Below are 27,152 nucleotides of genomic sequence, written 5' to 3' on the forward strand. Positions count from 1 at the left end.
CGGGGCGCCGTCGGGAGTGGTCCCACGCTGCCCGTCACGCTTGGAGGCGTGGGCGTGGGCGCGCGGAGAGGCGAGAGAGAGCGGTGCGGCGTATCTGGGCCGGCGCGTGCTGCGCGGTGGCCCGCGGTCTGGTGTGTGTGCGCGCGCGAGTGTGCACACGTGTGCGCGGACCTCGGGGCGCCTCCGCGCAGCGCGCACCGCATGGGGTCTGGGGTTGTCCGGGAGAGTGCGGGCGTGTGCAAGTGGAGGGCGTGCAAGCAGCGGGGCGGCGGCGCACGCTGGAGCCACAGGACGGAGCGGGGGCGCGCGGGGCTTTGTGCCCGCGGGCGGTGGAGCGTGTCCTGCGCGGGTGCTCGTGGGCGCCTGCGCCCGCCGGCCCGGGGGCTGACGGTGTCTGTGGGCTGCTGCGCCGGTCCAGCCCTTCCCGCCCCCGCCGCTCCTTCTGGGAACCCGGCGCCCTCCCTCTCTGCGCAGCGGCGGGACCCGCCCCTGGGTTCCTCGAAAGCCCGGCGGGGCGCAAGGGGGGCCGACCCGGCGCAGCTCCTGCAGAGCTGGGAGAGGCAGGAGAGGAGAGAGAAGCGGCGAAAATGCTGCCTCAGCCGCAGCCAGCGAACCGGGACCTGCCATCCCTGGTCCCCGCCCTGCGCGGGCTGGCCTTTCTGTGGGCTTCGCCTTCGCGCGCCTCCGCACCCCTCTGCCTCTGCCTCAACGGCCCGGACCTAGTGGTTTTCCACGCCCACTCCATGCCCCCAGCTATCCCTTCGCACGCTCTGTCTCTGTTTCCTTTCGATTGCCTTCCTTTCCCTCCCGGTGCCCTCTTGTCTGCTCACCCCCTGAGTACCTGGACAGGGGCTGAGGGCCGGGCAGTGGAGGTAAGGGATGGGCCGACGACAGTCTGTGCAGTGAGTACTTGGTGGACCTTGGCACCAAGCGTCCAGCCAGGGGATGTGAGGAGGCGGCATCCATGGGCAGTAGGGCCGGGGACTCCAAGGACCTTAGAGTGTGTAGGGGAGAGACAGGTAGGGGGTAAGGGTGTCAGGCCAGGCTATTGATCCCAGCATCCCTCGTTCTGCCCACAGTGACCACAGCTCCCCAGGAGTCCCCTGCCCGGCCCCCCCAGGCGGGGAGTGGAATTGGCCGGACCCCTGGCCGCGCCATGCGCAGCACAACGCTGCTGGCACTGCTGGCCCTGGTCCTGCTGTACTTGGTGTCGGGTGCCCTGGTGTTCCAGGCTCTGGAGCAGCCCCACGAGCAGCAGGCCCAGAGGGAGCTGGGGGAGGTCCGAGAGAAGTTCCTGAGGGCCCATCCATGTGTGAGCGACCAGGAGCTGGGGCACTTCATCAAGGTGGGTGGGCGAGAGCCCCTTCATTGGTCACCCATGCCAGGGGGGTCCTGTGCTGAGATATGCTGCTTCCAGACTAATGCTCGGGGGTGGGGGGGGGCAGGGGGCAGCTGGGGTGGGGTGGGGACAGAGACTCTGATCCAGGCCTCTGTTTCTCAATATGGAGGCTATGGGTCATTTGTTTTCCTTATGGTACCTGGCACAGTGCCGTTGTCCCAGAACATCTCCTTCCGTGTGTGATGGTGATTGAATGAAGGAGGGAAAGTAGGAATAAATGGCTGTAGCACGTAGGGTATGTTCCATTTTCACAGGTGTCACTCACTCGTTTAGGGTTAGGGTGGCAAGATAAAATCTAGATGGGCAGTTCAACTTGAATTTCAGATAAATAAGAAATACCTTTTTAGTGTAAGTATGTCCCAGGCAATATTTTTATTTGCTAAACTTGGCAATGCTACATTAGTTCTGACACATTTTGGGAGTCACAGATCCCTCAGAGAAGCTGGTGGGGAACATTGTGAATGCTCCCCTCACCCCCAGGAAAGTGCCCATATTAAACATGTACAGATGATTCCAGAGAGTTCCAGGATGCCCTAAAGCACTCCCATGCCACCATGGCTGCCAGCTTAAGCACTCCTTTTCCTCCAGGACACATGTTTACCATGGGGAGGTGGGAGGGAGGCCAAGGCAGGGATGGGGGGCAGCTTCAGGCTTCCTTGGAACACTCCTGATCAACCTCAATCCAGTGGCTAAAGAAAGTTCTAGGCTTCGGCCTTCTGTGATATAGTCAGGCAAGTGCCTCTGTTGCTTTCTCTAATTTCTGAGTCGCTGTCACATAGAAAGGAGTTCTGGAGCCACAGTGGTTAAGCAGTTGGCTGCTAACCGAAAGGTTGGTGGTTCATACCCACCAGCCTCTCCAGGGGAGAAAGGTGTGGTAGTCTGCTTCCGTAAAAGATTTACAGCCTTGGAAACCTTATGGGGCCATTCTACTCTGCCCTACAGGGTCGCTGTGAGTCGGAATTGACTCAGTGGCAATGGGTTTGGTTTTGGTCTTCGTCACATAGAAAAACCCTAACATTTAATTTAAGAAAAATTAATATTCATTACTTAATTTTAGAGTACCCCTCTTGCCCTGCCTGTTTTTAGTGGAAGGAGAGACCAGTCAATACAGAGGCCTCAGAGTTCCCACTGATTCTCAAGGTGGCAGGACCCGGGGCAGAGATGAGGGTGGGGTGGGCCCAGGACACAGGCAGCCTGACATTGTTTCTGACACTTCCAGTATGCCAGTGAGGCCCAGAGAGGCCTGGGCCAGAGAATGTGTCTGGCCAGACCACAGGGCAGAGGGAGGGAGGGAATCTGACCCGTTTTATCTTCACCAACGGAATTGCTTTTTTTTCCTGGATAAGAAAGAAAAAGAAAGAGAGGGGCAGGGCCAAGAAGTGTGTGTGAGGGGCAGCTGCTTTACTTCTTTTTTATAAGATTCACTACTTGATTTAGTCAATCATGCAACAAATATGCACCTACTGTGTGTTTTTTTTGTGTGTGCTAGGTGCTATGCTTTATACCATATCAGGATGGAAAAAATGCAGGCTCTGCCCCGGAGGCTGCCACTTCTAAAAGAGGGGCAGACCCACAGACAGGTCACTGTAGGATGCTGTGGAAAGGGGGCCTTTGTTCTTTCCTTCTTTGTTGAGCACCTACTGTGTGCCAGGCCCAGGGCTGGGTACTGGGGGTAAGGAGGGAGATCCAGGGGGCTTTGGAAGAGCTGGGACAGGAGATGAGCCAGAGGAGATGGGTAGAGTTTAGAGATATGTCGTTTGGGGGCAACAGGCTCCCGGGCAGAGAAACAGCATGGACCAAGGAGTGGAGGGAGGCTGGACAGCTCCGAATGTTTTTGCAGAATCCAGGTTTACCAGATGCCTTAGTCATTTGAAACAAAAATTAGAATACACAGGATGAGAAAGGATTTTTTTTCTCCCTAAGTAGTAAATTTATTGGAAGAGTTTTGCAAAATAAAAATTAAATCACTTAATCATACATTTCACTTTGTGGCTTTATTTTTAAAAAATATTATTACAGAAAGTGGAATCATTTCAGAAAATCTGGGAGCAAGGTCACCATAACTTGGGGTCCCAGATGGGAATTCCAAAAGAGATGACTGGGAAAAGGGGGATTGGGAGCAGACTGAAAAAGAGCTTGAATGCTGGGCGAGGGAGTTCAGACTCTTCTGTAGTCAGCAGGGAGCCATGACTGATTCCAAGCAGTCACTTTAGGAAGATTAATTTGGAATGGGTCAGCAAGAAGAGGTGGTTTATGACCCCGCCCACACCCGATGTCTTTGTGCCTTGGCAGGACCTCTTGCACCCGGCCTCATTATTCTCTGACTTTTTATTTCCTAGGGCAGGCACTCTCAAAACACAGACCCTGCCCCGAAAGGATCTGCAGGCTAGCAGGATGGGAAGACACATGGACATTCCATTCATTTGATAATGTTTATTGAGCACCTACTGTGTGGCACAGGGTTTGGCTTGGACTTCATAGGGTGTGCCTATGAACCTCCTAAAATTTTATGAAATATTTGAGAAGAGAATATTGGGAGAGAAGGTCCCAAACTTTTCATTAATTATCTAAAGCAAAGGACTCAAACTCAGCTTTCCAGTAGGGGCAATAGGGAATGGTGAGGTCTGTGGAAAGCTGGAAATCACAGGGCGTATCACCACGTCAAAACTTAAACAGACACATACAGCTTACTCTAAGTGCTTTAGCTCTTCACAAGAACTCTATGAGATGGGTACTGTTATCATCCCCCTTGGTAGATGCAGAAACTGAGACAGAGAGAGTTAACTTGCCCAAGATTACACAGCCAGTAGTAAGGGCACCAAGATTTAAACCCAGGCAGTCTGGTCCTGAGTCCATGCTCCCAACCACTGTAAGACTGAAGCTCTGTTGTGTGAAATTAGGGGGCAGATAATGCAAATATTTCTAAAACACGGGTGGATTGGGCCACCAGATTTGCAATCTCTGCTCAAGGGATGGCCTTCAGGGAGGCCAGGAATATGGGAGAGTTGGGAGAGGAAGGAACCACCCTGGAGACTGGAGGGGCAGGAAGGTGGCCAGGACAAGGAGGGAGGACTGAGGTTCCTCCTTCCGAACCTTGTCCTGCAGGAGGTGGCTGATGCCCTGGGAGGGGGTGCAGACCCTGAAACCAACTCAACCAGTAACAGCAGCCACTCAGTCTGGAACCTGGGCAGCGCCTTCTTTTTTTCCGGCACCATCATCACCACCATCGGTGCGGGAGGGGACAAGGGCATGTGGAGGGGACGTGGGGGTGGGGTGGGCTTCCTTGAGGGAGAAGGTGCAGGGGGAGTAGGGTGTGCAAGGTGGCCCCTAGATGTCTGGCACACCCCTCTGCCCAGGCTATGGCAACGCGGCCCTGCGCACTGATGCTGGGCGACTCTTCTGCATCTTTTACGCGCTGGTGGGGATTCCTCTGTTCGGGATCCTGTTGGCTGGGGTCGGGGACCGCCTGGGTTCCTCCCTGCGTCGGGGTATCGGCCACATCGAAGCCATCTTCCTGGTGAGCTGCTCCATGCTGGGTGCGCCCTTGCGCTGGCCTCCGGAGTCTCTTCCCAATTTCCTGGCACGTGAGCGCGCGTCCCTAGACCGCAAGAGCCTGGCGCGAAGGCTGGGGGGAGGGGGTGGTGCTGGGAGTGGAGGGTGTCGGTGTCTCCTAGCTCCTGCCTATCACCCCTCCCCACAGAAGTGGCACGTGCCACCGGAGCTGGTGCGGGTGCTGTCCGCGGTGCTCTTCCTATTGATCGGCTGCCTGCTCTTTGTCCTAACGCCCACGTTCGTGTTCTGCTATGTGGAGGGCTGGAGCAAACTGGAGGCCATCTACTTCGTCATAGTGACGCTCACCACAGTGGGCTTCGGTGACTATGTGGCCGGTGAGGCTGCCCTCCCTGCCCCGCAAAGGCCCCGCTTCCCACCCACTGTATTCTTGCCAAGTGATTTTGCACTCTCACCCCTCCCACCAAAATTCACGTGGCACTCCTGTGCTCACACGTGATTGCACTAACACCTGCATCTGCTGACAGACCACATCCTCACATTCTAACACTCATGCAACGAGTCCTGTGAGCTTACATTCTTGCATGCCTGCACGCCCGCGAAAGTTCGCATATGCATAAAGTACACCCCTCACACGTGTCACATTCTTGCACACATATTCACTTTCTTGTATGTTGCATTCCCATGCATACTCGAATTCTTGCATGTGAGCATCTCCTCTAGCACGCCCTCTTGCACACCTTCAACTTATGCACGCTTATCTTCATGCATGCATTCACACACTCCATTGCCCCTGGGAGGGCTGGCCCTCTCAAAGAGCTGGGGAGAGGGGTAGGGACCAGGCTGCTCACAGGTGACACACCTGCCTTGCAAACAGCTTCTTTCCACTCTCCCCGGTGGTCTCCCAGGCGCCGACCCCAAGCAGGACACCCCAGCCTACCAGCCACTGGTGTGGTTCTGGATTCTGCTTGGCCTCGCCTACTTCGCCTCCGTGCTCACCACCATCGGGAACTGGCTGCGAGTGGTGTCCCGCCGCACCCGAGCTGAGGTAGGTGCCTGACTCAGTTCTGGCCTGCACAGTAGTGCTGACACTTGTGCCCCATCAGCTCATCGACCGATCTGTCTCCCTACCAGAGAGTGGGCTCTTGGAGGGGCTGCGAACAGAGGGGTAAACGCGGACAGATTTGCAGATGACTCTGCCACCTCTGCCCTCAGGACGGGGTTGCCAGATTTAGCAAATAAAAATGCAGGAAGGCCAGTTAAATGTGCATTTCAGGTAAATAAGGAATAATATTTTAGTATACCAAGCCCGTTGCCATCATCAATTCTGACCCATAGCAACCCTATAGGACAGAGTACAATTTGTCTCCTAGGGTTTCCAGGGGGCAGCTGGCGGTTTCAAACTGCCAGCCTTTTGGTTAGCAACTGAGCTTTTAACCACCGTGCCGCCAGGGCTCCATTTTAGTATAAGTATGCCCCAAACATTGCCTGGGACATACTTATACTGTTGTTGTGTGGACCCTATAGGACAGAGTAGAACTGCCCCATAGGGTTTCCAAGGAGCAGCTGGTGGATTCCAACTGCTGACCTTTTGGTTAGCAGCCTGAACTCTTAACCACTTCACCACCAGGGCTCTGTAAGTATACTAAAATTTTATTTGTTGCTTATCAGAAATTCGCGTTTAACTGGGTGTCCTGTATTTTGCAACCCTAGTCAGAGTGCCCTGCTGTGGACTCGGACAGGGGTGCAAAGGGATTTGGGGGCACTAGAGGGACAGCTGAAATATAACTAGGGCTTTCTAGAAAGCTCTGGGAGAAGGGGGGCACTTCGGTGCTGATGGGGGAGAAGAGCTTTCAGGGCACGGGCAGAGGCAGGAGGGAAAGAGAGGCAGAGAGGTGATGGCTGACTAGAGAAGGGGAGGGCTTTCGAGGACCCCTGGCCCCAATCGCTGGAAGCCCCTTCCCTTTCCGTGCAGATGGGCGGCCTCACGGCACAGGCCGCCAGCTGGACCGGCACGGTAACGGCGCGGGTGACCCAAAGAGCGGGGCCCACCGCCCCGCCGCCTGAGAAGGAGCGGCCGCTCCTGCCTCCGCCTCCAGCCCCAACGCAGCCTGTTGTCCGTCCCCTATCCCCTGAGCCCACCGAAAAGGTCGATCCGCCTTCCCCTCCGACGGCCTCCGCCCTGGACTACCCCAGCGAGAACTTGGCTTTCATTGACGAGTCCTCGGACACACAGAGCGAGCGCGGCTGCGCGCTGGCTCACACACCCCGGGGTCGCCGCCGCCCCAACCCTCCCAGGAAGCCTGCGCGGCCCCGGGGCCCCGGGCGTCCCCGGGACAAAGGCAATACTGCGTAGGGCAAGACCCCGGGCCGGCATCCCAAAGGGCTTTCTTCCCTCACTCTCCCCGGCATGGCCAGTTTGTTTGACCAAAGAGCCCACTTTTTAACGGGACAGACACGTGAGGAGGAGGCTACCGGCTGCCTGTCCACCACCAACCTCCCTTGATTTCCCCCCCTTCACCAGTCCGTCCATTTTCAGACCCCAAGGCTTTCTGTGTTGCTGCCCCGCGGGGCCTGTCCCTCACAACACCTCACGACTGTGCCTCAAAGCCTGGATCAATAAATGAAAATATTGTGCACCGCTGCGAGCCTGCGCGCTCCGGGGACGCGAGTGGGTGTGGGCGCGCTGGAGTGAGGCAGCTGCGGGACACGGCAGGGCGCCCCCCCTCCCCGTGACCCCTAGGGAACCGCTGTGCTCCGGCCCACGTCTCTGCCCTGGGGGCTACAGGATGGGGCCTGGCATGGCAATCTGTCAAGATGGCCTAGGCGGCTCCAACCTCGGCACAGAGATTTGGGGGTGGCAGTGGGAGAGAGCCGATGACATTTAAGCTTGGAGGACTATAGCCTGAGCCCCCCAAGCGCGAGATCCCCATTGCCGTTTAGGACAAGACTCTGCCCCTCCCCCTTCCTGGAGCGTGACCCCCTCCTCGCCGGAGGCTTGTGGGTCCGTTGGGGAAGAACCATGGAGGAAAAGCCCTCTAAAGAGCTCTTCCAGAGGCCGCTCGTGGCTTCTTCTGGAAGTGCTGGCCGTCTGGCCGATTCCCAAGCCCTGCACCTCGCCAGCCCCGAGACTCATCCTAGGTCTGACTGGGGCCCAGCGCTTGCCGCACCTCCCACCAGCCTCCACTCTCTACTGAGCCTGGGCCCTGGCCTGACTCCACATCAGTGTCCGCAGCCGGCTGGCTCCTCCCTGCCACCCTCGGCTCCTCTCGTGTGTGACCCACAGGCATCGGGCGAGTCCTTGGTCCACCATGGCTCCGAGGAGTCGCACCAGCAGAGCGACATCCGGAAGCTGTGGACCACGGCCACGCTGTCCCAGATGAATCTGAACTTGCCGCTGTCCAAGGTTGAAGAGTGGTCGGACACGGATGGTAGCAGCTTTTGCCACCAGAAGAGCGGTGTCGACTTGGATGCCGCCGACTGGGAGTGGGACGACAGAAAGCGCGATTCACTGCCTGGTGACAACAACTTCAAGCAAGAGTTGGACGAACACACCTTGTCGAAGCTGGAGCTGCACCGTGGCCGCTCCCTGGGGAGCAATTTAGAAGAGCGAGAGTCCAGGACCGAGGCCGGTCAGTGTGACACCGCCGGCCGTGGGCGCCCACAAGGCAGGGAGCTGGCCTGGGCCTCACTTCGCTTGGCTGCAAAATAAGGGGAGGTTGATAGCCTCCAGGTTTCCAGGATCCGCTCCCCCCCACCCCCCGGGAGGGGCACCAGCGCCAATCTTTCAGGCTTTAAATTAACCAGACATTCTTGGAGCGCCCCCTACCGGGCAGACATGATACCAGTCTTTGGGGCGCGGGGCACTCGGGGTGGGGGAGAGCCACGCACCAAAACGCGCAAAGGCAGGGCGGTAGGACCTGTGCTTTTAATGGAATCACTGGACCAGTTTAGAGGAGGGAGTGAACCCTGGATTGCGCTGGTTGAGATGTCTTTAATTCAGTCAGTAATTGGTTACATTTTTGAGCACCTGTTACTTGCCACTGTATGCAGTCGCACTTGCTTCCCCCCCCCCCCCCGCGAACGCTGGAAGGGACAATACGGTGAGTGCCATTTATTGAGCACTGGCTACATGCAAGGCACAGGGCTTCCGGAGCATTATCACCTTTAAACTTCACAAACTCCATAAGGGGGCACGGTTATGACCCCATTTTACAGATGAAGCAAATCGAGGGCAGAGAGGTCCAGTTACTGGCCCTGAGTCTCCAGTGGGGCAGTCAGAACAGGAACCTAGGTGAGTGGGACTTTAAAGCCCAGGATTGTCACCCTGTCCCAAACTGTCTCCACTAAGGTAAAACATGGCAGCTGGTCTCTGAAGGCCACCCTTCCCCCCCCATGTGTCTACCCACACATCTCCTCTGTTGATCCTCTTTTCTCTTCTCCCAGAAAAGTCTTCCTCAATGTCATCACTCAGTATCTTGAAGCAAACACCTCATCGAGCCTACTGGGCAGAGCAGCAGAACAGGGTTGGAGGGTCCCGGGGAAACTGGGGTTTTAGTGGGTGGGGGATGGGTAAGTTGGGGGTTGTGTGCAGGGTCGAGGGGCAGGTAGGGTGGTTGGGGATCTTGAGGGAGCACACAGGACAGTTTAGCCTTCTGCTGCCTCTCCAGCTGCCGCTGCCCCTGACGGAACTCATGGAGAACGAAGCTGTGGAAATCCTCACCAAGGCTCTCCAGAGTGAGTCGTCCCCTTCCCCCCTACTTCGTTAGGAGATTCGGGGCGGGGGGTTGCAAGACCTGTAGTTGTGGGATTTTCCTGGTATGCCTTATTCAGATCCCCTTACCACCCACAAATATTCCAGGAGCCCCACAAATAAGTAACAAGTTAGGGATGCAGTACAAGGAGATGTGATGGGGTGACCGTCCAGGCCTGGGGCCAGCCCTAGTGCAGTCCCTCTCTAGCTGACGTGGCTTCTCTGAGGCTTTGTTTCCAACTGCTTGTGGGAATGACAGACTTTGTGGGGCTGTGGCTCCCTCCCCAGATACTGTGAGGAGCTTTTGGGCAGGATTATTTGGGTAAACTTCCCCTGGCTTGCCCTGCTTATGGTACGAACGTCCAGAGGGGAGAAAGGGTGGGCTAACGGCTTACAGTGGGTGGTCCAGGAGATGTCCACAAAGGTGCCGGCTATCACTGCCCTAGTGCAAGTCTGCAACACCTTCTCTAACTTTGCCCTCCATCTTAACACCTGCCTCCTGTCCCCCGCCTCCATCTATTTGGAGCACCGGTCTAAGACTTGCCCATTTAAAACAAAACTGGCAGTGCCCTAGAGCCTTGGAGATTGAGCGTCCCCCAAAACCAACACAAGACCTGAGCGCTGAGCGCTCCTGCCACTTCAAATCACCCGCAGTTCCTCCAATCACACTTGCGGCGTCTGCTGCAGGGGAGACCACCCCCTTGCTCGCTGCCCTGAGCGGAGCCTTGCCCTCCTCCTAGGCTACCGGTCGGGGATCGGCAAGGACCACTTCCTGACCAAGCAGCTCCAGCGAAGCATCGAGGGGCTCAAGAAGCGCCGCAACAAGAGGCTGCATGTCTCACTGCGCTGAGAGCACCACCGCGGGCTCGAGCGGCCGCCCGTCTCCAGCCCCAGTCCCTGTCCGGCTCCCAGACCCAAGCCCACCCCCATCCGCGTGGAATCTGAAGCCGAGAGAAATAAAAGAGTCTGTGCATTGTCCGTGAGTCAGTGCGTGGCTGCCCGCGTGAGGCGGACGCATGGGGCCCCGCCCTTCCCCGTGACCTTCACTCGGTCACCGCAGTGACCTTGAGCCTTCTCGGTCCGGGCCCTAGCGGCCTCGCCTTCCAGAGACTCGAAATTCAGGGCTTCTTGCATGTTTTAGCTCTGCTTCTCCCACCCCAGTTCCGTAGCCTTGTAGGGTATTGGGTCTGGGGCCCAGTGCCCCGAAGGTATTACCTTGGGGGGAAGGGGGAAAAGGAAAGGGGCGGAACCTCCCCTCCTGCTCAAGCTTGCGAGGCTCGGCTCCTCATGCATATGCAGATACGCAGTCTCTCCGCTCGTTCCGCCCTCTCATTTACATATGTATATAGTCTACCTTCACCAGTGCTGCAGCCACTAAGCGACCTCGCCCACTACTCTCTAGCATAGCGTGCCCCGCCTCCTCCGTTACCTAACAGCGCCCCTGGCCCCACCCCTCTCGGCTCTTATTCCCTGCGCAGCTCTGCGTCTCCTCTGGCCCCGCCCCCTCGGCTGTCTCCTACGCATGTGCGCCGCTGTGGCTCGGAGGCGGCTGGGCGGGACCTTCTTAAAGGCCCGCCCACTGGCTCTGCCCGCTCCGCCCCGACTCGTCCGGGCACGCAAGCGCTGCCTGCTCCATTTGTCTGATTAGCATAGGGCGCCGAGCCCCGCCCCCTGCTTTGCATGCGCACGGCCGGCCCCGCCCCCGCTGTCAGCTGGAGGAAGCGGAGTAGGAAGCGGCAGCGATGTCCTTTTGTGTCCTACAAGCCGCCGGCGGCGCCGCCGAGTGAGGGGACGCGGCGCGGCTGGGCGGCGCGGCCCGAGGAGGCGGCGGAGGAGGGGCCGCCCGCGGCCCACTGTTCACCCCGGCGCTCCGGGCCGCTCGGCCCCCATGCCTGCCCGCCCGCCCTGCCGGAGCCCCAGGTCCGGGGGCGGAGGGGAGCGCTGCCGGGGGCGGGCGGGGCGCGGGGCCATGTGCGAGCGCGGCGAGGGGCGGGCTCCAGGCGGGGGGTGGCCGGCCTGGGGTCACGGTCCCGACCCCGTCGAGAGCCAGGAGAGGTCAGTGTTCCGGGCAGCGTCCGGCGTCTGGATCCTGGTGGGCCGGCCTAAGTCTCAGGGTCTGGCCCCGCTCAGGCTTGGGCCTCGGATCCAGCCCCAGGGCAGGGTTCAAACCAGCACCTGGGACATGCCGAAGTCCCAGGGGCTGGCCCGGGTGGAAGATGGGGAGGGTTCTCCGTCGGGCAAGGGGCTTTGAGGACCACGTGGGGGCGCTCAAAGGGGCCTTGGGCCACCCTCCTCTGTGGGTCAAAGGTCATCGCACCGGCGGGGGAGAACTTCCTCCTCCTTGGCTCTCCCCCATTTACTTCCTGATAACCTGATAGAGGTCTCCCGCGGGCGGAGGGGGAAGGGAGGCGCAGCAACTTTAGACAACTTCCCGTAGGTGTGCGCAGGTTTGGGGGGGCGGGCGGAGTGCCCCGGGAGGAGGAGGGCTCTGCGGCAGCAGGAGTGAAGAGTGAATGCAGACGGGGTACTAGGCGGTGGAGGCGCGCCCGCTGGGGTGGCCGGGATTGAGCCTGCTGGGGCAGGAGCGGCTGTGTGTCAGGTGCTAAAGGCCTTGATGTGTTTTCTCCACAAGAGTCTCTGCCGGTGTGTAAGTGTGGGGCACGGTGGGAGTATGAGCGTGTTTGTGAGTATGAGTTTGCTTACGGGTGCACACTTGGGGAGGAGTGTGTAAAGACAAGTGTGAGCATGAGTGAAGACTGGGGTTTGGGAAGGGCCATGTGAGATTCCCCGGGCGAGTGAGCATGTGTGAACATGTGGGAACACCTGGGCACCCAGGTGAGTGGGAGTGTGTGACGGCGTGAACATGTGTTTGTGAGTGCCTCAGCTGCCGTCAGTGTGCTCTCTTGAATAGAGGATCCCAGGTGAGGGGACCATGGAGGCACCCCCAATATCTGACAAAAATTGGGAGTGATCCTGCTTCTGCCGGGGGGTACCAGCCGGCGTTGAAGGTGACCAGAAAGCCAAGGTTACCCTACCAGCCTGGGTGGGAGTAGGGGATTTCAAGCACCCTCACCAAGGGGAGACCTGCTGTCAGTTACTGGCCCTGGAGGCTATGGAGACTGTTCCCATGGCAACAGCTGGGGGCCCTTCTCAGGGCAGCCCTTCCTTGGACTCTGTCCCCTCTCCCCCCCTCACTGAGCCTGGTAGCCTGGCCCTGGGCCCGGGGTTGGGCAACCCAGTGGCAGTGTGTCTTTCTTCCCCATCCCCCATCCCAGTGCCTCCCTGGAACATGATGGGTATCTCTCTGCAGGTGACGAGCGCCATGTCCAGCCAGGTGGTGGGCATTGAGCCTCTCTACATCAAGGCGGAGCCAGCCAGCCCTGACAGCCCAAAGGGCTCCTCGGAGACTGAGCCTGAGCCCCCCGTGGCCCTGGCCCCTGGTCCAGCTCCCACCCGATGCCTCCCAGGCCACAAGGAGGAGGAGGATGGGGAGGGAGCTGGGCCTGGCGAGCAGGGCGGTGGGAAGCTGGTGCTCAGCTCCCTGCCCAAGCGCCTGTGCCTGGTCTGTGGGGATGTGGCCTCCGGCTACCACTACGGCGTGGCGTCCTGTGAGGCCTGCAAAGCCTTCTTCAAAAGGACCATCCAGGGTGAGCCCCCCACCCCTGTGCCCTCTGCCCTATACCCACTGGGCCTCACGCCACTCACTGGGTGCCCTGCTGGGTGCAGCGGCCCCCAGGCTACCATGGTCAGTCTAGTGTTCCCAGGCGCTTCCACTTCCTAGGAACACCCATTCCCTGAAAAGTTCAATAAAGCCCACCAGGATTTATGGAATGGATGGGGGTATGACAGGAGTCAAGGATGCCTGCCAGGTCTCTGGGTCCACAGTGGCTCTGAAAATTTCAAGGCAGGCCCTGCCTGTTCCTCATCTCAGTTCTTGCTTCTAGCCATTGCCAACCTCTCGTAGCATAGAACATGCCCCCTTTTTTCTCGATTTCCCCAAAGCAGCACCAACACAAGGCAGGCTTTTATGGGTGACTGAGGGGGGCTACGGCGTATTTCCATATCCAACTTGAAAAAGATTATGAGGCATCCGTGTTCTTCAGAGTCACTGCATTTTTCCTGCTTGGGAAAACATATCAAAATACAAGTGCGTGGGCAAGATGCTGATGTAACTGTGGCTGGGAATATGCCTGTTATTTATGTGTTTACTTAAACCATTGGTTACTTTGGAACATATATTTTTTTCAACATTTCTCCAGTGCTTACCTTGTGCCAGGCATGGTGCCCTTTTACTTTTAGGATCAGCCTCCACAGGAACCCCGTAAGGTGTGAGCACTATTGTCATCGTGTTTTACAGGATGGGGAAACTGAGGCTCAGAAAGTTTCTTTTTTTTTTTTTGGTGGGGGGAGGAGGGGACTTTGTTCAAGTCATACAGGTAGAGAATGGTGGAACCAGGATTTGAACTTGGGTTGATTTAGGTCCAGAGCTGAGGTCTTCAGCAGACTCCTGCCTGTTTATTACTAATAACTGAACTTCGGACAGACGCCTCACAACTGATTGTGACATTCCAGCGAGTTTTGACCTGGCCCAGATCCACTGGTCTAAAACCCTCTGTGCTCCCTCCTGGCTCTGAATACCAAGGAGCAAACAGACCAGGTCTAGGTGTTTCCTACCCACCCTGGGACTCTTTGCTCTTTGCTCACTCAGTTGACAAATACTTACTGAACCCCAGCTATAAATAGTAGCTACCATTTATTGAGCACTTTGGTGCAGTGCCCCATGTGCACGTTCTACCTGTATTATCCCCCTTAATTCTCACAACCCAGCTTTGTAATAAGATGGGAAAATTGTGGGTTAGGGATGGAACCTGCCCAAGGTCACACAGGTGGTAAGTGGTAGTATCAGAATGGGCCCCAAGCAGCCTCTAGAGCCCTCCTTCACAAATCTGTGCTTTGCTGCCCCGGCCACTGTCCCAGCATGGAGACAGAGCTGGGACCAAGGCCGGACGGGCTCTGCTCTTGAGCAGTTTATAGTCTAGCAGAGAGGAGAGATAGGGAACAATGGGCTGTACAGATTGCTCTATTACAGCTGAGGCGAGTGCTGGAGGAAGACGTACAGGTTGTGTACGGAGGGACCTGGCTGGGTCCAGGGCCTTGGAGAGCTTCCTCGAGGAGGTGTCTTGATCAGAGCATGGAAGCCCTAATAGGGTATAGGAGAAAATGCACTGTGGGGAGAAATGTGCCACCGACCTGTGGACTGCTGTATCGTTTTGGTCCCTGTGATAGCCCATCATAGCTGCAAGGGCCACCAGTAATTGTGAATGCCTACAGTGGGCCAGGGGACACTGGTGGTTCAGTGGTAGAATTCTCGCCTTCTATGCAGGAGACCTGGATTCAATTCCCAGCCTGTGAACCTCACATGCAGCCATCACCCATCTGTCAGTGGAGGTTTGCATGTTGCTATGATGTTGAACAAGTTTGAGCGGTGCTTCCAGACTAAGACTAGGAAAAAAGGTTTGGTGATCTACTTCCAAAAAATCAGCCAGTGAAAACCCTATGGATCTCAATGGCCTGGTCTGCAACCGATCACAGGGATGGCACAGAACTGGGCAACATTTGGTTCTGTTAAGCATGGGTTTGCTGAGTCAGGGGGCCAACTCGATGGCAGTTTACAACAATGACAACTGTGGGGCCAGGCCCTGTTCATACCACGGGGGACTGGGGACCATCTTGGCCCTCATGGAGCTGACACTAAAGTGGGAAGACAGATAATAAAGAACATGAATAAGCACAATATGTAGCATATTGGTTGGTCCTATGAGCTGAAAAGAAACTATAACAGTGGGTAAAGAGGACAAGAGGTGTCTGCAGTGGGGGTTTGCCATTGCAGGATGGCCAGGGAAGGCCTCCCGAGGGGACAACTGAGCAGAGACCTGAAGGACGCAAGGAGCCTGTGTGGCTATCAAGAGCCGCTCAGTCAGAGGTGACAGGATGCCCTGAGGCAGGGCCTGTGTGAGGAGCACCCAGGAAGCCGGTTGATCCGGAACGGGTGCAGACAGGGAGGTGAGGTCAGAAAGGTGACAGGGAGAGGGGGGTAGGCCTTGCAGGCCATTGGGTTCACTTTGGCTTTTACTCCAAGAAGGGACGATGTTGAAAAGTGCAGATGAGAGACAGGATCTGACTTGGGGTTGTAGGTCCCCCCTACCCCGGCCGCTGTGCTGAGAGTAGGCCGAAGGAGGCACAGCCTGCAAGATGGCAAGGGGACAGTGCTTCAGGACAGGGTGGAAGCAGTGGACAGGCAGGAGGGGTCAGATCCTGGGTATAAGGGTGGTGAGGCCCACCAGGACTTGTGGGCAGTTTGGCTGTGGGCTGTGAGAGGCACGGAGGATGCCGCCTCGGTTTCTGGCTTGAGCGTCTGAACAGATGGAGTTGCGGGCTTTGGGGCACAGATCAGGAGTTCCACTTTGGATGTGTAAGTTTGAGATACTTTCTAGACACACATGATGTTGAGGCAGTTGGATGAGTTGAGGGCAGGTCTGGACTAGAGACAGAAATTTGAAAGCCCTCGTGACTTTCAATCAAGGGAGTGAGTGGAGAAGCCCAAGGGCAGAGCCCTGGGGTTTCCGGTGGAAGGAGGTCAGAGATGCACAGAGATCGCAAAGTGGCCAGTGAGGTGGGAGGAAGACCAGAAGAGTGTGGTATTCTAGGAGCAAAGGAACATGTTAAAGTGCTTCTAGGAGCTGGAAGTGATCAACGGTATTAGATGTGCCTTTTAGGCCAAGATGAGGACTGAGACGTGACCACTGGATTTAGCAGCATGGAGGTCACTGGGACCTTGATAGCAGATGAGGGCCGAATGGCCTGAGGGCAGAGGTGCGGGCTGACTCCCCGGGCCCCAGCCATCCCTTGCCCACGCAGAGGCCCCAGCCCAGTGGGCTTCCTGCCCCTCATGGAGCTCCTGCTCTCCCTTTCCTCCCCACACCCCCAGACCTGTGCTTGACTGGCCAGTCAGGGCTCTCCTGTAGGCTGGGCCCCCTCCAGGCCCTGGGTGGCGGCCACTGGAGCCCTGCCTCTTCCTGGCAGGGAGCATCGAGTACAGCTGTCCGGCCTCCAACGAGTGCGAGATCACCAAGCGGAGACGCAAGGCCTGCCAGGCCTGCCGCTTCACCAAGTGCCTGCGGGTGGGCATGCTCAAGGAGGGTGAGCGCTGGGCAGGGGCCTGGGGGAGGCTGGAGGGAGCTGGGCGCACAAGATGGACAAGGCCTGTTGGGGAGGGCTCCACAGGGCAACCTCACGGACACAGTCCTATCCTACAATTCCAGGGGTGCGTCTGGACCGTGTTCGGGGTGGACGACAAAAGTACAAGCGGCGGCCAGAAGTGGACCCGCTGCCTTTCCCAGGCCCTTTCCCTGCCGGCCCTCTGGCAGTAGCTGGAGGTCCCCGGAAATCAGGTGAGTGCACGTGGATACCTGAAGCTGCAGGGCTGGGGTGGGGCTGGGACACAAGAAGCCTCTGTGGCATCATTCACCCCCATCTATTCATGCACTCATTTCTCTAAGAAATATTTATGAAAATGCTGTTCCTGTATCAGTTATAGGAGAACTGGGGACAGGAAGGGTTTCCTAACACTCAGAGCCTGGCTTTCCCCTGGAAGTAGCTAGAGCCTTTCCCTGGAGGGCAGTGTCTGTGCCTGGCTGGTCAGCAGCCATTGAGGAAGGCCACAGGGGGACCAACTCTGGGAAGATGCTTAACCCTAAAGGGCCTGGTGAATTTGAGTGCCCCTGAGTAGTCCCCAATTGTCCCTGCAGCCCCAGTGAATGCATTGGTGTCTCACTTGTTGGTGGTCGAGCCTGAGAAGCTGTATGCCATGCCCGACCCAGCAGGCCCCGATGGACACCTCCCAGCGGTGGCTACCCTCTGTGACCTCTTTGACCGAGAGATTGTGGTCACCATCAGCTGGGCCAAAAGCATCCCAGGTAAAGGGCCCAGTGGTCTGGGGTACCCTGGGGTCAGCCAGACCATGCCTGGCTCTGCACACTTGCTCAGTGAAGCTTGCTCCCCTGTCCTCCAGGCTTCTCGTCGCTGTCGCTGTCTGACCAGATGTCAGTGCTGCAGAGCGTGTGGATGGAGGTGCTGGTGCTGGGTGTGGCCCAGCGCTCGCTGCCACTGCAGGATGAGCTGGCCTTTGCCGAGGACCTGGTCCTGGATGAAGAAGGGGCACGGGCAGCCGGCCTAGGGGAGCTGGGGGCCGCCCTGCTGCAGCTGGTGCGGCGACTACAGGCCCTACGGCTCGAGCGCGAGGAGTATGTCCTGCTGAAGGCCCTAGCCCTTGCCAACTCAGGTGAGTCTGGGGTGGGCACTGATGGGTCTCTCCACAGGGCCCTCCAGCTTTTAGTGCTGTGATGGCAACAGGGTCCCATTTGGCAGATAAGGAAAACAGGACTCAGGGAAGAACCCTGACTTCTGAAGGTCACACAGCAAGCCAAGGGCAGGGCCAGGAATTGTACGCGTGATTTTTAACCCTAGGGCTCTGTTCACAGGGAAAGAAGGGGAGGAAGGGAAGGCAGGGAGGACCAGAGGCAGCTATAGTTGAGTGGGAAAGGGCGGGCCCCTGGCAGGAGCCTCCACCCCAAGCAGATGGGGGCTCTGCTCTTTCCGGAGATGGCCCAAGTCACAAGTTCTCCCCCTCTCTGCAGACTCTGTGCACATTGAGGACGCTGAGGCTGTGGAGCAGCTGCGAGAAGCCCTGCACGAGGCCCTGCTGGAGTATGAAGCTGGCCGGGCAGGCCCTGGAGGGGGTGCCGAGCGGCGGCGGGCAGGCAGGCTGCTGCTCACACTACCACTCCTTCGCCAGACAGCGGGCAAGGTGCTGGCCCATTTCTATGGGGTGAAGCTGGAGGGCAAGGTGCCCATGCACAAGCTGTTCTTGGAGATGCTCGAGGCTATGATGGACTGAGGCGGGGGGTGGGCACAGGCGGGGGTGCTGGCAGGACCTGCCAGCATGGGTTCAGCCCCAAGGGGGTAGAGCTGGGGCCTGGGCAGTGCCATAGCCTGCTGGCAGGGCCAGGGCAATGCCATCAGCCCCTGGGAGCAGGCCCCACATCCTCCCCTCCCCAGGGGGGTGTCAGAAGCTGGGAATGTGTGTGCCCATCCTGTGGGCAGTGCTGCCCCTTGCAAGCCATAATGTGCCCCCAGAGTGTAGGGGGCCTTGCGGAAGCCATACGGGGCTCCAGGGGTGGTGTGGGGGGCAGAAGCCTGATCTCAGGGAGGGAAGGGGGTGGAGACTACAGTCTCCCAGTGGGTGATGCTTTTGCTGCTGCTTAATCCGACCCCCCCCTCCAGAGCAGAGGGGGACTTGGAAAGCAAAGGCCTTGCCCCCTTCGCTCCTCTCCTCATCATTTGCATTGGGCATTACTGCCCCGCCCCTTGAAGCAATAACTCCAAGCAGGCTCCAACCCCTGGACCCCCTGGGGTGGCCAGAGCCCCCATTAGCTCCTACCCGGCCTCCTCAGGGGGTAGGGAGAGCACTGCCTCTATGCCCTGCAGAGCAATAACACTATATTTATTTTTTGGTTTGGCCAGGGAGGCGCAGGGACATGGGGCAAGCCAAGGCCCAGAGCCTTTGGCTGTACAGAGACTCTATTTTAATGTATATTTGCTGCAAAGAGAAACCGCTTTTGGTTTTGAAACTTTAATGATAAAAAAAAATATATCCTATCGAGCTCAAGAACACTCTGTTCGGTGTGTCACTGGGCGGACGGTTGAAGATGCACACGACAAAGCCAGCAAACAATATACAAAAAAGCAAAGATACACACGGTTCCCGAACGAAAAAGGGGTGTCTGGGAAATTTAAGTCTCGGTTTCCTCATCGTTCAGCAGCATGTTGGGGATCCCGCGGCTGATGGGGAAGAGACGTCCGGACTCTGGGCATTGGAGGGTGCCCTCCAACACGTCCACCTGCGGGGAGGGGTGACAGCTGACACTGGCGGCCTGGGGCGGGGTAACGGGGGGAGAAGGTGGTGCGCCAGTCTCACCTCCAGCAGCACGTGGTGCATCTTCCTCAGAAATTTTTCATCGCGCTCGTATCCCTCAGTCGGCGCTTTGGGGACCTCGACCAGATGCAACTGCGGGCAAGAGGCCTAAATCATGTCTGGGCATCCCTGACCTTCCCCCTCGGGCCAGAGCCAGGTCCCGGGGGAGCGGGGTGACCACCCCCGGGGTGTCCACGGGCGGGTTCTCACGGTATCTGCCGCCTCCAGAAGAGCCGCCCACTCCACCTTGGGTATCATCCGCGCCACGAAGTCGGGGTTGAACTCCACGGGGTTGATGCGGACCTCGGTGGCCTGCAGGGCGGATCGGTGAGTTAGGCAGGACGGGACCCCTGCTTCCCCATCCCACCTGGGCGAGGCGCAAGAGGACCCCGGGCAGGTACCTGGAGCCGCAGGGGATAGCCGCGGGGCCCCACCCCCCGCACATGCGAGCTCAGCAAGTTGTGGGTGAGCAGCTTCATGTCGCCACTACGCGCTCGGGCATAGACCGGAGCCGGAAAAAGGCCCGCACCCCGTGCGTCACATCCGGGGCTGCGCCACTCTATCCCATTGGACGGCCGGGAGGACCGGAAGCGGCGAGCTTGCTGGAAGTACTCTTGCCTCTCGCCAGAGCTGTGGGCCGTAGAAACCGTCGGATCACGCGCCGCCGCCGGAAGCGTCCGCTCCTGCGGCGCACGCCCACTGGTTTTGGCGGGTCCCAGCCTCCCCCGGCTCCTGGAGTGTAAGTCACTTGTGAAACAATTGCGGTGCAGGGGGCCGCGTTGAATGCAAATAAACGTGGTTTTGCCTCTCACACAGGCGCCTGACCGCCCTCCATCCAAATAGAGCGGGACCTCCCCTTTTATGCAAATAGCTGCGGGACTGCCGAGTGCTCCGCCCCGTTTGTAATTGCGGCGTGGCCCCTCCCCGTATGCAAATAAGCGGAGTCGCGGTAGCTTGGTCCCCAGCGCTGCAGCCTACTGGCCGGTGGGCGGTCGCTGGAGGCCCGCGGAGCAGAAGCCCCACCTTTCACAGGCTCTGGGGTTCGCTCGCTTCGGGCCCCGCCTCCTGCGGGGGTCGGCCCGAGAGACCTGGCGGTTGCTGTCGCAGGGCTGGGCATGGGGCTGGCGGGGTTGCGCGTTCTGGGCGGTCCAGCGGGTTTGGTGCTCAGTGGGGCGGCCGTCGTTGAGTCTGCAGCAGCGGCAGCGGTGGGAGCAGGACGGCGACCGGGAGGAAGAGGAGAGTGGACGCTTGGCGGGACTCGCAGTTTCAACAGAGCAGCCGCAGCCATGGCCCCGATCAAGGTGACCGCCTGCCTGGCCGGACCCGACCCCGTCTCTTCCCAGAACCGCCACCCGTCCCACTCGTCTGGGGGTGTCACCCTCTGTTTTGCCCTTCGGAGCCCTCCCGCCGCTGGTCCCCTCACCCTTCATCAAGACCGCCCTGACTGCTCCCACCCCCTTTCTCGCCACAATTTGGAGCTTCGTGCCCTTTTTGTCCGGGAACAGTCTAGGGCCTTCTCGTTCCCCCATCTTCTGGGACCATCTCCTTCGCCCCAGGGCTCCCTCCCCACTCTCCGCAGGTTCCCCACCGTAACCTATCCCACACTTTTGTCATTGCAAGGCATCGCTCTTCACCCCCCCACCACCCCCGCTTAAACAATTGTTGACCCTCAGAGCCTGTTTTTTTTTTTTTTTGCCCGTTCTCCTCCGCGACATTTTTCCCTCTACCCAGAGTTAATTTTCATCTTTCTGTTCAGTCTTTTACTCCTCTCGTCCTCTGAAACCACCCACAGTCCCTTCCCCCCTTTCCCTCCCACACCCTCTGAGATCCGCTCTGCCTCTACATCCCACATCCAAACTCTGGGCCCCTTAGAGACTCCCTTTTGTCTTTGCCTCCCCCAGCCCCATGCAGCCCTTCAAGGCTTTTATTCTACATTTCTGCATCAGACCGTCCATCCCCCATCTGCTGCAGGGTGGCGGCGCTTTCGGCCTGGCCATGATCCTTTCCTTCCCCATTGTCAGGGCCCCCGTCACACCTCCTCCCCTTGCCCATCTATCTTACTCATTTCCCATAACCCAGACAGCTTGTTTACTCAACCCCTTGCGACACCTGGGGAGGCTTTCTGTCCCTTTCCCTGGTGTCACCAACACACCCTTAGAAACAGCAGACATCTGTGGGCCAGGAGGATGTGGGGTAGTCTGGGTGGGATCAGGAGGGGGAGGGTGGCGGGGGGGGACATTTAAAAACTGACAGGACTGGACTTTCCAGCTGGCTCCACCAGGCCCAGCCACCAGGCAATCTCTTCCCTCCTGGCCTTGCTCTGCTGCCCCTCCCTTAGCCTTTGCCTCCTGACTCCTAACCCTGGAGCCCTTCCCTCTAGGTGGGAGATGCCCTCCCGTCAGTGGTGGTGTTTGAAGGGGAGCCTGGGAACAAGGTGAACCTGGCAGAGCTGTATAAGGGCAAGAAGGGTGTGCTGTTTGGAGTTCCTGGAGCCTTTACTCCAGGCTGTTCGAAGGTGAGGCCCTGCCCTCCTGGGGATCAGGAATTTGGGTCTTTTGTGCCTGTTTTTTATTGCTCAGAAGTCAGTGTGTCCTTCCAAAGCCCTGAGGCGGCTTAAAGTGTATTAGCAGCAGTTTAAGTATATTAGCATTCAGGAAGTAAGTAGTGGCTGTCAAAAGATAACAGTACCAGGAAGGTAGCAAAAAGGATTATTGCAGTTAAACTCAACACCTTTTGTTGGTCTTGCTGGATGGCAGGCACTGTGGAAGGCACTCCTGCCCATGGGACATTTATGGTCTTGACTACAGAGTGTTAAGTTTGAATCTGAGCTTCCAAATGGCCAAGGCAAACAGGAAATAGGGCAGTTTTGCATACTTCTCTTTGATCAAAGGAATTGAAGCAGGGAAGTGAGGAGGGGAGAGAAGGGGAGGGCCAAGGAGCAGGGGCAATCATCCCTTTGTTGACCCTTCCTTGTTTTCCTTCCCTAGACCCACCTGCCAGGGTTCGTGGAGCAGGCTGGGGCTCTGGAGGCCAAGGGAGCCCAGGTGGTGGCATGTCTCAGTGTCAATGATGTCTTTGTGACTGGTGAATGGGGGAAAACCCACCACGCAGAAGGCAAGGTGAGGTGCAGGTCCTGCCAGGGTCAGGGGTCAGGCAGGAGATTTTCCTGGTGACCTTTATTTTCTTTCTGCTCAGGTTCGGCTCCTGGCTGACCCCACTGGGGCCTTTGGGAAGGTGAGTGTGCACCCCCTCTCACCCTATGGGGTGATTTCTGTGCCAGGCCTTGGGAGCAGGGACTTAGAGGTATGCTGGGCCCATTCTGGGAGTTCCTGACCCTTTTCTCTGCCTCCGCCTCCCCCCTGCCAGGCGACCGATCTATTATTAGATGATTCCTTAGTGCCACTCTTTGGGAATCATCGGCTCAAGAGGTAAGAGTGGGAGGGTCCTCTGGGGCCCTGGCTCCTGCCAGCCCTCCTCTGTCCATTCCCAGCCCCCAGGCCCAGTCTGATCTGACTAGCCTGGCCCCTCTTTCTGGCAGATTCTCCATGGTAATAGAGGACGGCGTGGTGAAGGCCCTGAATGTGGAGCCAGATGGCACAGGCCTCACCTGCAGCCTGGCCCCCAACATCCTCGCACAGCTCTGAGGCCCCGGGCCCAGATGCACTCTCTCTATCCTCTACTCGTCTTACCTGCCCAGCCCTAAGCAGGAGGCCCAGCTCACCCTCAGGAGGGTCACTCGGTTGGAACCTTGGCCATGTTTCTGCAATAAACACTTGTAGTTCACATTCGCCTCCTTGTTTCTGAATTGCTGCTTCTCTGGGGACCAGGCCTTATGACATAGTCAGAATGAGCTGAGAACTGTGAGGGGAGTGGACAGGGGTGGGAGGGATTAAACGTAGGGAACCTAGATTTAAATAAGGGGTAGTCAGGGATGTCCTCTTGAAGGGGGTGTTATGAAACATCTATTTGGAAGCCAGGGAGGGCCCCCGAGGCTAACACAAGCTCCCGGCATATCCACGACCTGTGTGATCTCAAGTGCTGGCTGATCTCCCTGAGGCCCATAAACCCCAGGGCCAAGAATCTCAGCTCTAGGGCCCACCTGGGGACCGTCTCAGTGGCAGAAAGGATTTCAGTGGAGGCAGGGCCAGTTGAGTTCAGGTGGGTTTCCTGAGAGAGGAGTCTGTGTAGTTGAGCTGTGGAAGAGAGAAGATGCAGGTGGTGGGTGTATTGTGAGGGGCTGCAGGCCCTGCCCATGGGCCTCAGGCTCTTGGCCCTTGGAGGCTGTGTGCGTTTAGCGGGCAGTGATGCTCCACCAGGTCCTGGCCAGGTGTGCACACTTGCTGAATGTTTACTGTTGCTAGGCAGGGTGCTAAGCGCTTCAGCTTCAGGTGTAGCGACTCAATCCTCACAACAAGTCGCTTCAGCTTCAGGTGTAGCGACTCAATCCTCACAACAAGTCGCTTCAGCTTCAGGTGTAGCGACTCAATCCTCACAACAAGTCGCTTCAGCTTCAGGTGTAGCGACTCAATCCTCACAACAAGCCTGTGAGGTGTGATGTGTCCCCGCCCTGTTGTACAGAAAGGTTAAGTAAACAGGCCAGGCTTCTGCGGCCACGAGCAGGTGGAGTCAGGATTTGAACAGTGATGTCATGTGTGTTCTGTGGACTGCTTCCTGCCCAGGGGTCTCTGGGACTCAGCCCCCAGAGCTGGCTCACTCAGATCGAGAAGGTCTGGAAAGGCTGCTTGAGGAAATGACCCTGAGGTAGTGGGGACAGGCAGAAAGAGGCATGGAGGTGTGGGACAATCAGGCTACTGTAGCTTTCGGGGCAGCTGGAATAAAGATGCTGGGAGGTCAGGGGCCCTTTGAGCCTGGTAAGCGGCTTGCCTTTCATCCTGTGGGCACTTCGGGCCATTGAAGGGCTTTAAGCAGGGCAGTGACAGGTCAGATTGATACTTGGGCTACTGTGTGAGGTAGAATTGGAGCGGGACCAGCTGGGAGGTGAGGGGGAGCCATGGGGTGGGAAGGGGCAGTGAGACAAGTGATGTCCAGAAATGGCAGCCAGGACTTGGAGACCTGTTGGATTTGGGGAGCGAGGGTGAGTCCACGGGGCCACCAGGTAGAGGCTCAGGGGCCTGGGTGGTTGGAATTATGTCCTCATGGAAAAAGCACCCAGGAAAAGGATGGACTCAGCCTGCCCAAGACTTCCCACCTGCTTACCTTTTTCTGCCGCTGCACAGTGGTTAAGTGCTCAGGAGCTAACCAAAATGTTGGCAGTTTCAGTCTACCAGCTGCTTCTTGGAAATCCTATGGGGCAGTTCTGCTTTGTTCTCTAGGGTCACTATGAGGCGGAGTCAACTCGGCAACAGGTTTGGTTTTTTGATTTTGGTCTCTCCCATAGCTGCTGTCCCTGAGGGGTCCTGGGCCAGGGCAGGGCTGACGTCTCTCCAGCTTCCCAAGCCTTCGTGTAACCTGCCCACTTCTCCTCCCCTGCCAAACCTTGGGTCCTTGCTGGTGTGCTTGGTGGAAAAACCCTTTCATTCCTGGGCACCATTTTTCAATCCTTTCAATAACCCCAAGGCAGAGGTTGTCCCCCTCACGGGTGCAAAGGAGGAAACTGAGGCGTAGCATTTCCCCCAAGGTCCACAGCAGCCAGTAGGGTTAGGCTCTCTGGCCTTGAGCCCCTCTGAGAGCTCCAGGCGGAGGGAGTTCCTGAGTCAGTACCAGCAGCGTCTGTATCAGTCAAGTATGGTCAGAAAGCCTGTCCCTTGCTGTGCATCCTCGACCCCTTCTCTGCAGCCCTGCTATCACAGGAAGCCCCCATCTCTGCCACTCAGCTGCCCATTCCTCCACTCCTGGGGTTTTATCTGAGTTGGTCGAGGCCCACTGAGGCACCTGAGAGGAATGTTCCCTTCAGCATCATGTTGAACATCTGGGCCGGGAATGGGGGTGGAAGGGGGCTTCTAGGGGCTGGGTAGCCCTTTAGAACGCAGCCCAGAGGGGTTGGGGTGTCCAATGCGATGGATTGCTTTTATATGGCTTTTCTTGCCATAGTCTTATAGCCCCACCAGATGGTGGGATTATGTAAATGAGGTGCTTTTGGCTCACCAAGGGGATTGGGTAGCTTGCTAATAATGCAAATAAGGTGCATGGCACTCTTGTTGGGGTGGGACCATGCAAATAAGGTGTATGGAACACTAACAAAGGGATGGTCAATTTTCCCATCCTGCTTGGCTTAAAATGAGCCATCCCAGAGGCGGATGGGGGACCTCACTACCAGCAAGAAAAGATGAGAGTGGAGCTGGTCATTTGGACCTGGGGTCCCTGCACTGAGAATCTCCTAGACCCAGGAGGCAGAGAGGGAGAGCTGTAACGCCAGAGATGGCGTGAGACGGTGAGAAGTGGAAGCAAGCATGGCAGAGAACCAGCAACAGCAGAACCAAGAGACTTGCAGGAGATGGAGTGGTGGGCTTCCTGGCCCATAGAGTGAGAAAGCTGAGTGCCTTCGGGCTGAGGCTTACTGGGGGTGTGGGGTGGCCCCGGGCACTTATTGTTAGAGCTAAAGAGCTTTGTAACACTTGCTGGAGCAGGACAGAGGGCAAGGGGCCAGGAGGAGGCCTGCCTGTGGGCACAGCTGAGGAGTTGTCCTGGCTGAAGAACTGTATCCTGAGTCATCCCTGAGCCTGAATTGTAACCTGTTACTTCCCTAATAAATTTTAAGTATGGTCTGTGAGCTCTGTGTGGCCATTGCAACGAATTATCAAACCCAGCAGAGAAGTAGTGCCGTGGGAGGGACGGCTGGTATCAAAATTGGTAAAAAAGTTGGAGAGGAGGTATGTCTGCCCTCTGCCTCATAGCAGTTAGCCTTGGGCTGTTGATCTTGATTCTTGCCCCTTGTGAAGTTAGAGGTCAGAAGCCCCTGCACCGCCATTTTTACAGTGGACCCTGGGGTGTTGACCTGGGTGCCCTTGGCTGCTGACCGCATGGCTCAGCTCGTGGGGGTTGGGTGTCCTGGGAGAGCAGGGTCCCGGGGCCTGCCCTGTGAGTTGCTCTGGGTGCTGGAGGGCCTGAGATCAAATGGTGCACAGCAAGAGTGTCTGGCAGAGCCCTGTTTCCAGGGCAGACAGGCCAGGTTTCAGCTGGGACCAGAGGCCCTGAGCAGTGGGCATGGCTTTCCTGGTCTGTCAGTGGTCAAAGGACCAAGAGATATAGCAGTAAAACATTAAAAAAAAAAAAAACCTGAACTATCCCCCCATCTTATCCCCAAATAACTCTTGCCTTCCTGTCCCCTGCCTGACTTGCCAAAAGCCACAGCATCTCTGACCCAGAAGCCAAGGGTTTTACTCAGCATCAGTGGTTCTGGGCCTTTTCTGGGTCAAGAGTTCCCTTGCGGAGCTGCTGAGAACAATGAATGACCTTTGCCTTAGAAACTGCATATGCAGGCACGCGCACACACACGC

At 57.6% G+C, this 27,152-nt stretch overlaps 5 protein-coding genes across 9 annotated transcripts; 4 read left to right on the forward strand and 1 right to left on the reverse strand.

Moving 5' to 3' along the window:
• Positions 1–1,105: 1,105 nt before the first annotated feature.
• KCNK4 (potassium two pore domain channel subfamily K member 4) lies at positions 1,106–7,272 on the forward strand. The gene is made up of 6 exons (XM_049892371.1): positions 1,106–1,345; positions 4,505–4,628; positions 4,756–4,916; positions 5,100–5,286; positions 5,818–5,957; positions 6,885–7,272. Exons 1-6 carry the CDS (start codon positions 1,157–1,159, stop codon positions 7,263–7,265), a joined length of 1,182 nt encoding a protein of 393 aa, XP_049748328.1. The 5' UTR covers positions 1,106–1,156; the 3' UTR covers positions 7,266–7,272.
• A 659-nt stretch (positions 7,273–7,931) lies between these two features.
• On the forward strand, positions 7,932–10,693 carry CATSPERZ (catsper channel auxiliary subunit zeta). Its single transcript, XM_049891854.1, has 4 exons — positions 7,932–8,541; positions 9,356–9,435; positions 9,580–9,646; positions 10,403–10,693. The coding sequence occupies exons 1-4, from the start codon at positions 7,932–7,934 to the stop codon at positions 10,510–10,512; spliced, it is 867 nt and encodes a 288-aa protein (XP_049747811.1). The 3' UTR covers positions 10,513–10,693.
• A 699-nt stretch (positions 10,694–11,392) lies between these two features.
• ESRRA (estrogen related receptor alpha) lies at positions 11,393–19,374 on the forward strand. Of its 2 annotated transcripts, XM_049892342.1 has the most exons (7): positions 11,393–11,582; positions 12,973–13,309; positions 16,746–16,862; positions 16,985–17,113; positions 17,471–17,638; positions 17,734–18,003; positions 18,359–19,374. In XM_049892342.1, exons 2-7 carry the CDS (start codon positions 12,985–12,987, stop codon positions 18,616–18,618), a joined length of 1,269 nt encoding a protein of 422 aa, XP_049748299.1. In that variant the 5' UTR covers positions 11,393–11,582; positions 12,973–12,984; the 3' UTR covers positions 18,619–19,374. The 2 variants fall into 2 exon arrangements, with proteins under 2 accessions (XP_049748299.1, XP_049748298.1); XM_049892341.1 differs by lacking the exon at positions 11,393–11,582 and having other exon boundaries at positions 11,718–13,309.
• Positions 19,360–20,273, reverse strand: TRMT112 (tRNA methyltransferase activator subunit 11-2). Of its 2 annotated transcripts, none has more exons than XM_049892369.1 (4): positions 20,097–20,273; positions 19,906–20,007; positions 19,699–19,803; positions 19,360–19,621 (listed from the first exon to the last, which is right to left on the reverse strand). In XM_049892369.1, exons 1-4 carry the CDS (start codon positions 20,172–20,174, stop codon positions 19,514–19,516), a joined length of 393 nt encoding a protein of 130 aa, XP_049748326.1. In that variant the 5' UTR covers positions 20,175–20,273; the 3' UTR covers positions 19,360–19,513. The 2 variants fall into 2 exon arrangements, with proteins under 2 accessions (XP_049748326.1, XP_049748325.1); XM_049892368.1 differs by having other exon boundaries at positions 19,367–19,621; positions 19,699–19,788; positions 20,097–20,234.
• A 59-nt stretch (positions 20,274–20,332) lies between these two features.
• PRDX5 (peroxiredoxin 5) lies at positions 20,333–23,478 on the forward strand. 3 transcript variants are annotated; one of them, XM_049892356.1, is made up of 7 exons: positions 20,333–20,434; positions 20,890–20,996; positions 22,076–22,210; positions 22,683–22,814; positions 22,891–22,929; positions 23,062–23,123; positions 23,234–23,478. In XM_049892356.1, the coding sequence occupies exons 2-7, from the start codon at positions 20,982–20,984 to the stop codon at positions 23,337–23,339; spliced, it is 489 nt and encodes a 162-aa protein (XP_049748313.1). In that variant the 5' UTR covers positions 20,333–20,434; positions 20,890–20,981; the 3' UTR covers positions 23,340–23,478. The 3 variants fall into 3 exon arrangements, with proteins under 3 accessions (XP_049748313.1, XP_049748314.1, XP_049748312.1); XM_049892357.1 differs by having other exon boundaries at positions 20,350–20,434; positions 20,883–20,996; XM_049892355.1 differs by lacking the exon at positions 20,333–20,434 and having other exon boundaries at positions 20,654–20,996.
• The last annotated feature ends 3,674 nt before the right edge of the window (positions 23,479–27,152 follow it).

This window comes from Elephas maximus, chromosome 7, assembly GCF_024166365.1.
Source record: "Elephas maximus indicus isolate mEleMax1 chromosome 7, mEleMax1 primary haplotype, whole genome shotgun sequence".
Taxonomy (NCBI): domain Eukaryota; kingdom Metazoa; phylum Chordata; class Mammalia; order Proboscidea; family Elephantidae; genus Elephas; species Elephas maximus.

Excerpts from the sequence above, each read along its gene's own strand:
- KCNK4 (XM_049892371.1), top strand. The coding sequence starts at position 1,157 with ATGCGCAGCACAACGCTGCTGGCACTGCTGGCCCTGGTCCTGCTGTAC. Across the intron at positions 5,287-5,817 it reads CTTCGGTGACTATGTGGCCG|GCGCCGACCCCAAGCAGGAC; the intron begins GTGAGGCTGCCC and ends GTGGTCTCCCAG. Across the intron at positions 5,958-6,884 it reads CCCGCCGCACCCGAGCTGAG|ATGGGCGGCCTCACGGCACA; the intron begins GTAGGTGCCTGA and ends CTTTCCGTGCAG.
- CATSPERZ (XM_049891854.1), top strand. The coding sequence starts at position 7,932 with ATGGAGGAAAAGCCCTCTAAAGAGCTCTTCCAGAGGCCGCTCGTGGCT. Across the intron at positions 8,542-9,355 it reads AGAGTCCAGGACCGAGGCCG|AAAAGTCTTCCTCAATGTCA; the intron begins GTCAGTGTGACA and ends CTCTTCTCCCAG. Across the intron at positions 9,647-10,402 it reads CCTCACCAAGGCTCTCCAGA|GCTACCGGTCGGGGATCGGC; the intron begins GTGAGTCGTCCC and ends CCCTCCTCCTAG.
- ESRRA (XM_049892341.1), top strand. The coding sequence starts at position 12,775 with ATGGAGACTGTTCCCATGGCAACAGCTGGGGGCCCTTCTCAGGGCAGC. Across the intron at positions 16,863-16,984 it reads GGTGGGCATGCTCAAGGAGG|GGGTGCGTCTGGACCGTGTT; the intron begins GTGAGCGCTGGG and ends CTACAATTCCAG. Across the intron at positions 17,639-17,733 it reads CTGGGCCAAAAGCATCCCAG|GCTTCTCGTCGCTGTCGCTG; the intron begins GTAAAGGGCCCA and ends CCTGTCCTCCAG.
- TRMT112 (XM_049892369.1), bottom strand. The coding sequence starts at position 20,174 with ATGAAGCTGCTCACCCACAACTTGCTGAGCTCGCATGTGCGGGGGGTG. Across the intron at positions 20,008-20,096 it reads GCTATCCCCTGCGGCTCCAG|GCCACCGAGGTCCGCATCAA; the intron begins GTACCTGCCCGG and ends TCCGCCCTGCAG. Across the intron at positions 19,622-19,698 it reads TGCACCACGTGCTGCTGGAG|GTGGACGTGTTGGAGGGCAC; the intron begins GTGAGACTGGCG and ends CCCTCCCCGCAG.
- PRDX5 (XM_049892355.1), top strand. The coding sequence starts at position 20,811 with ATGGGGCTGGCGGGGTTGCGCGTTCTGGGCGGTCCAGCGGGTTTGGTG. Across the intron at positions 22,211-22,682 it reads TTACTCCAGGCTGTTCGAAG|ACCCACCTGCCAGGGTTCGT; the intron begins GTGAGGCCCTGC and ends TTCCTTCCCTAG. Across the intron at positions 22,930-23,061 it reads CCACTGGGGCCTTTGGGAAG|GCGACCGATCTATTATTAGA; the intron begins GTGAGTGTGCAC and ends CCCCCCTGCCAG.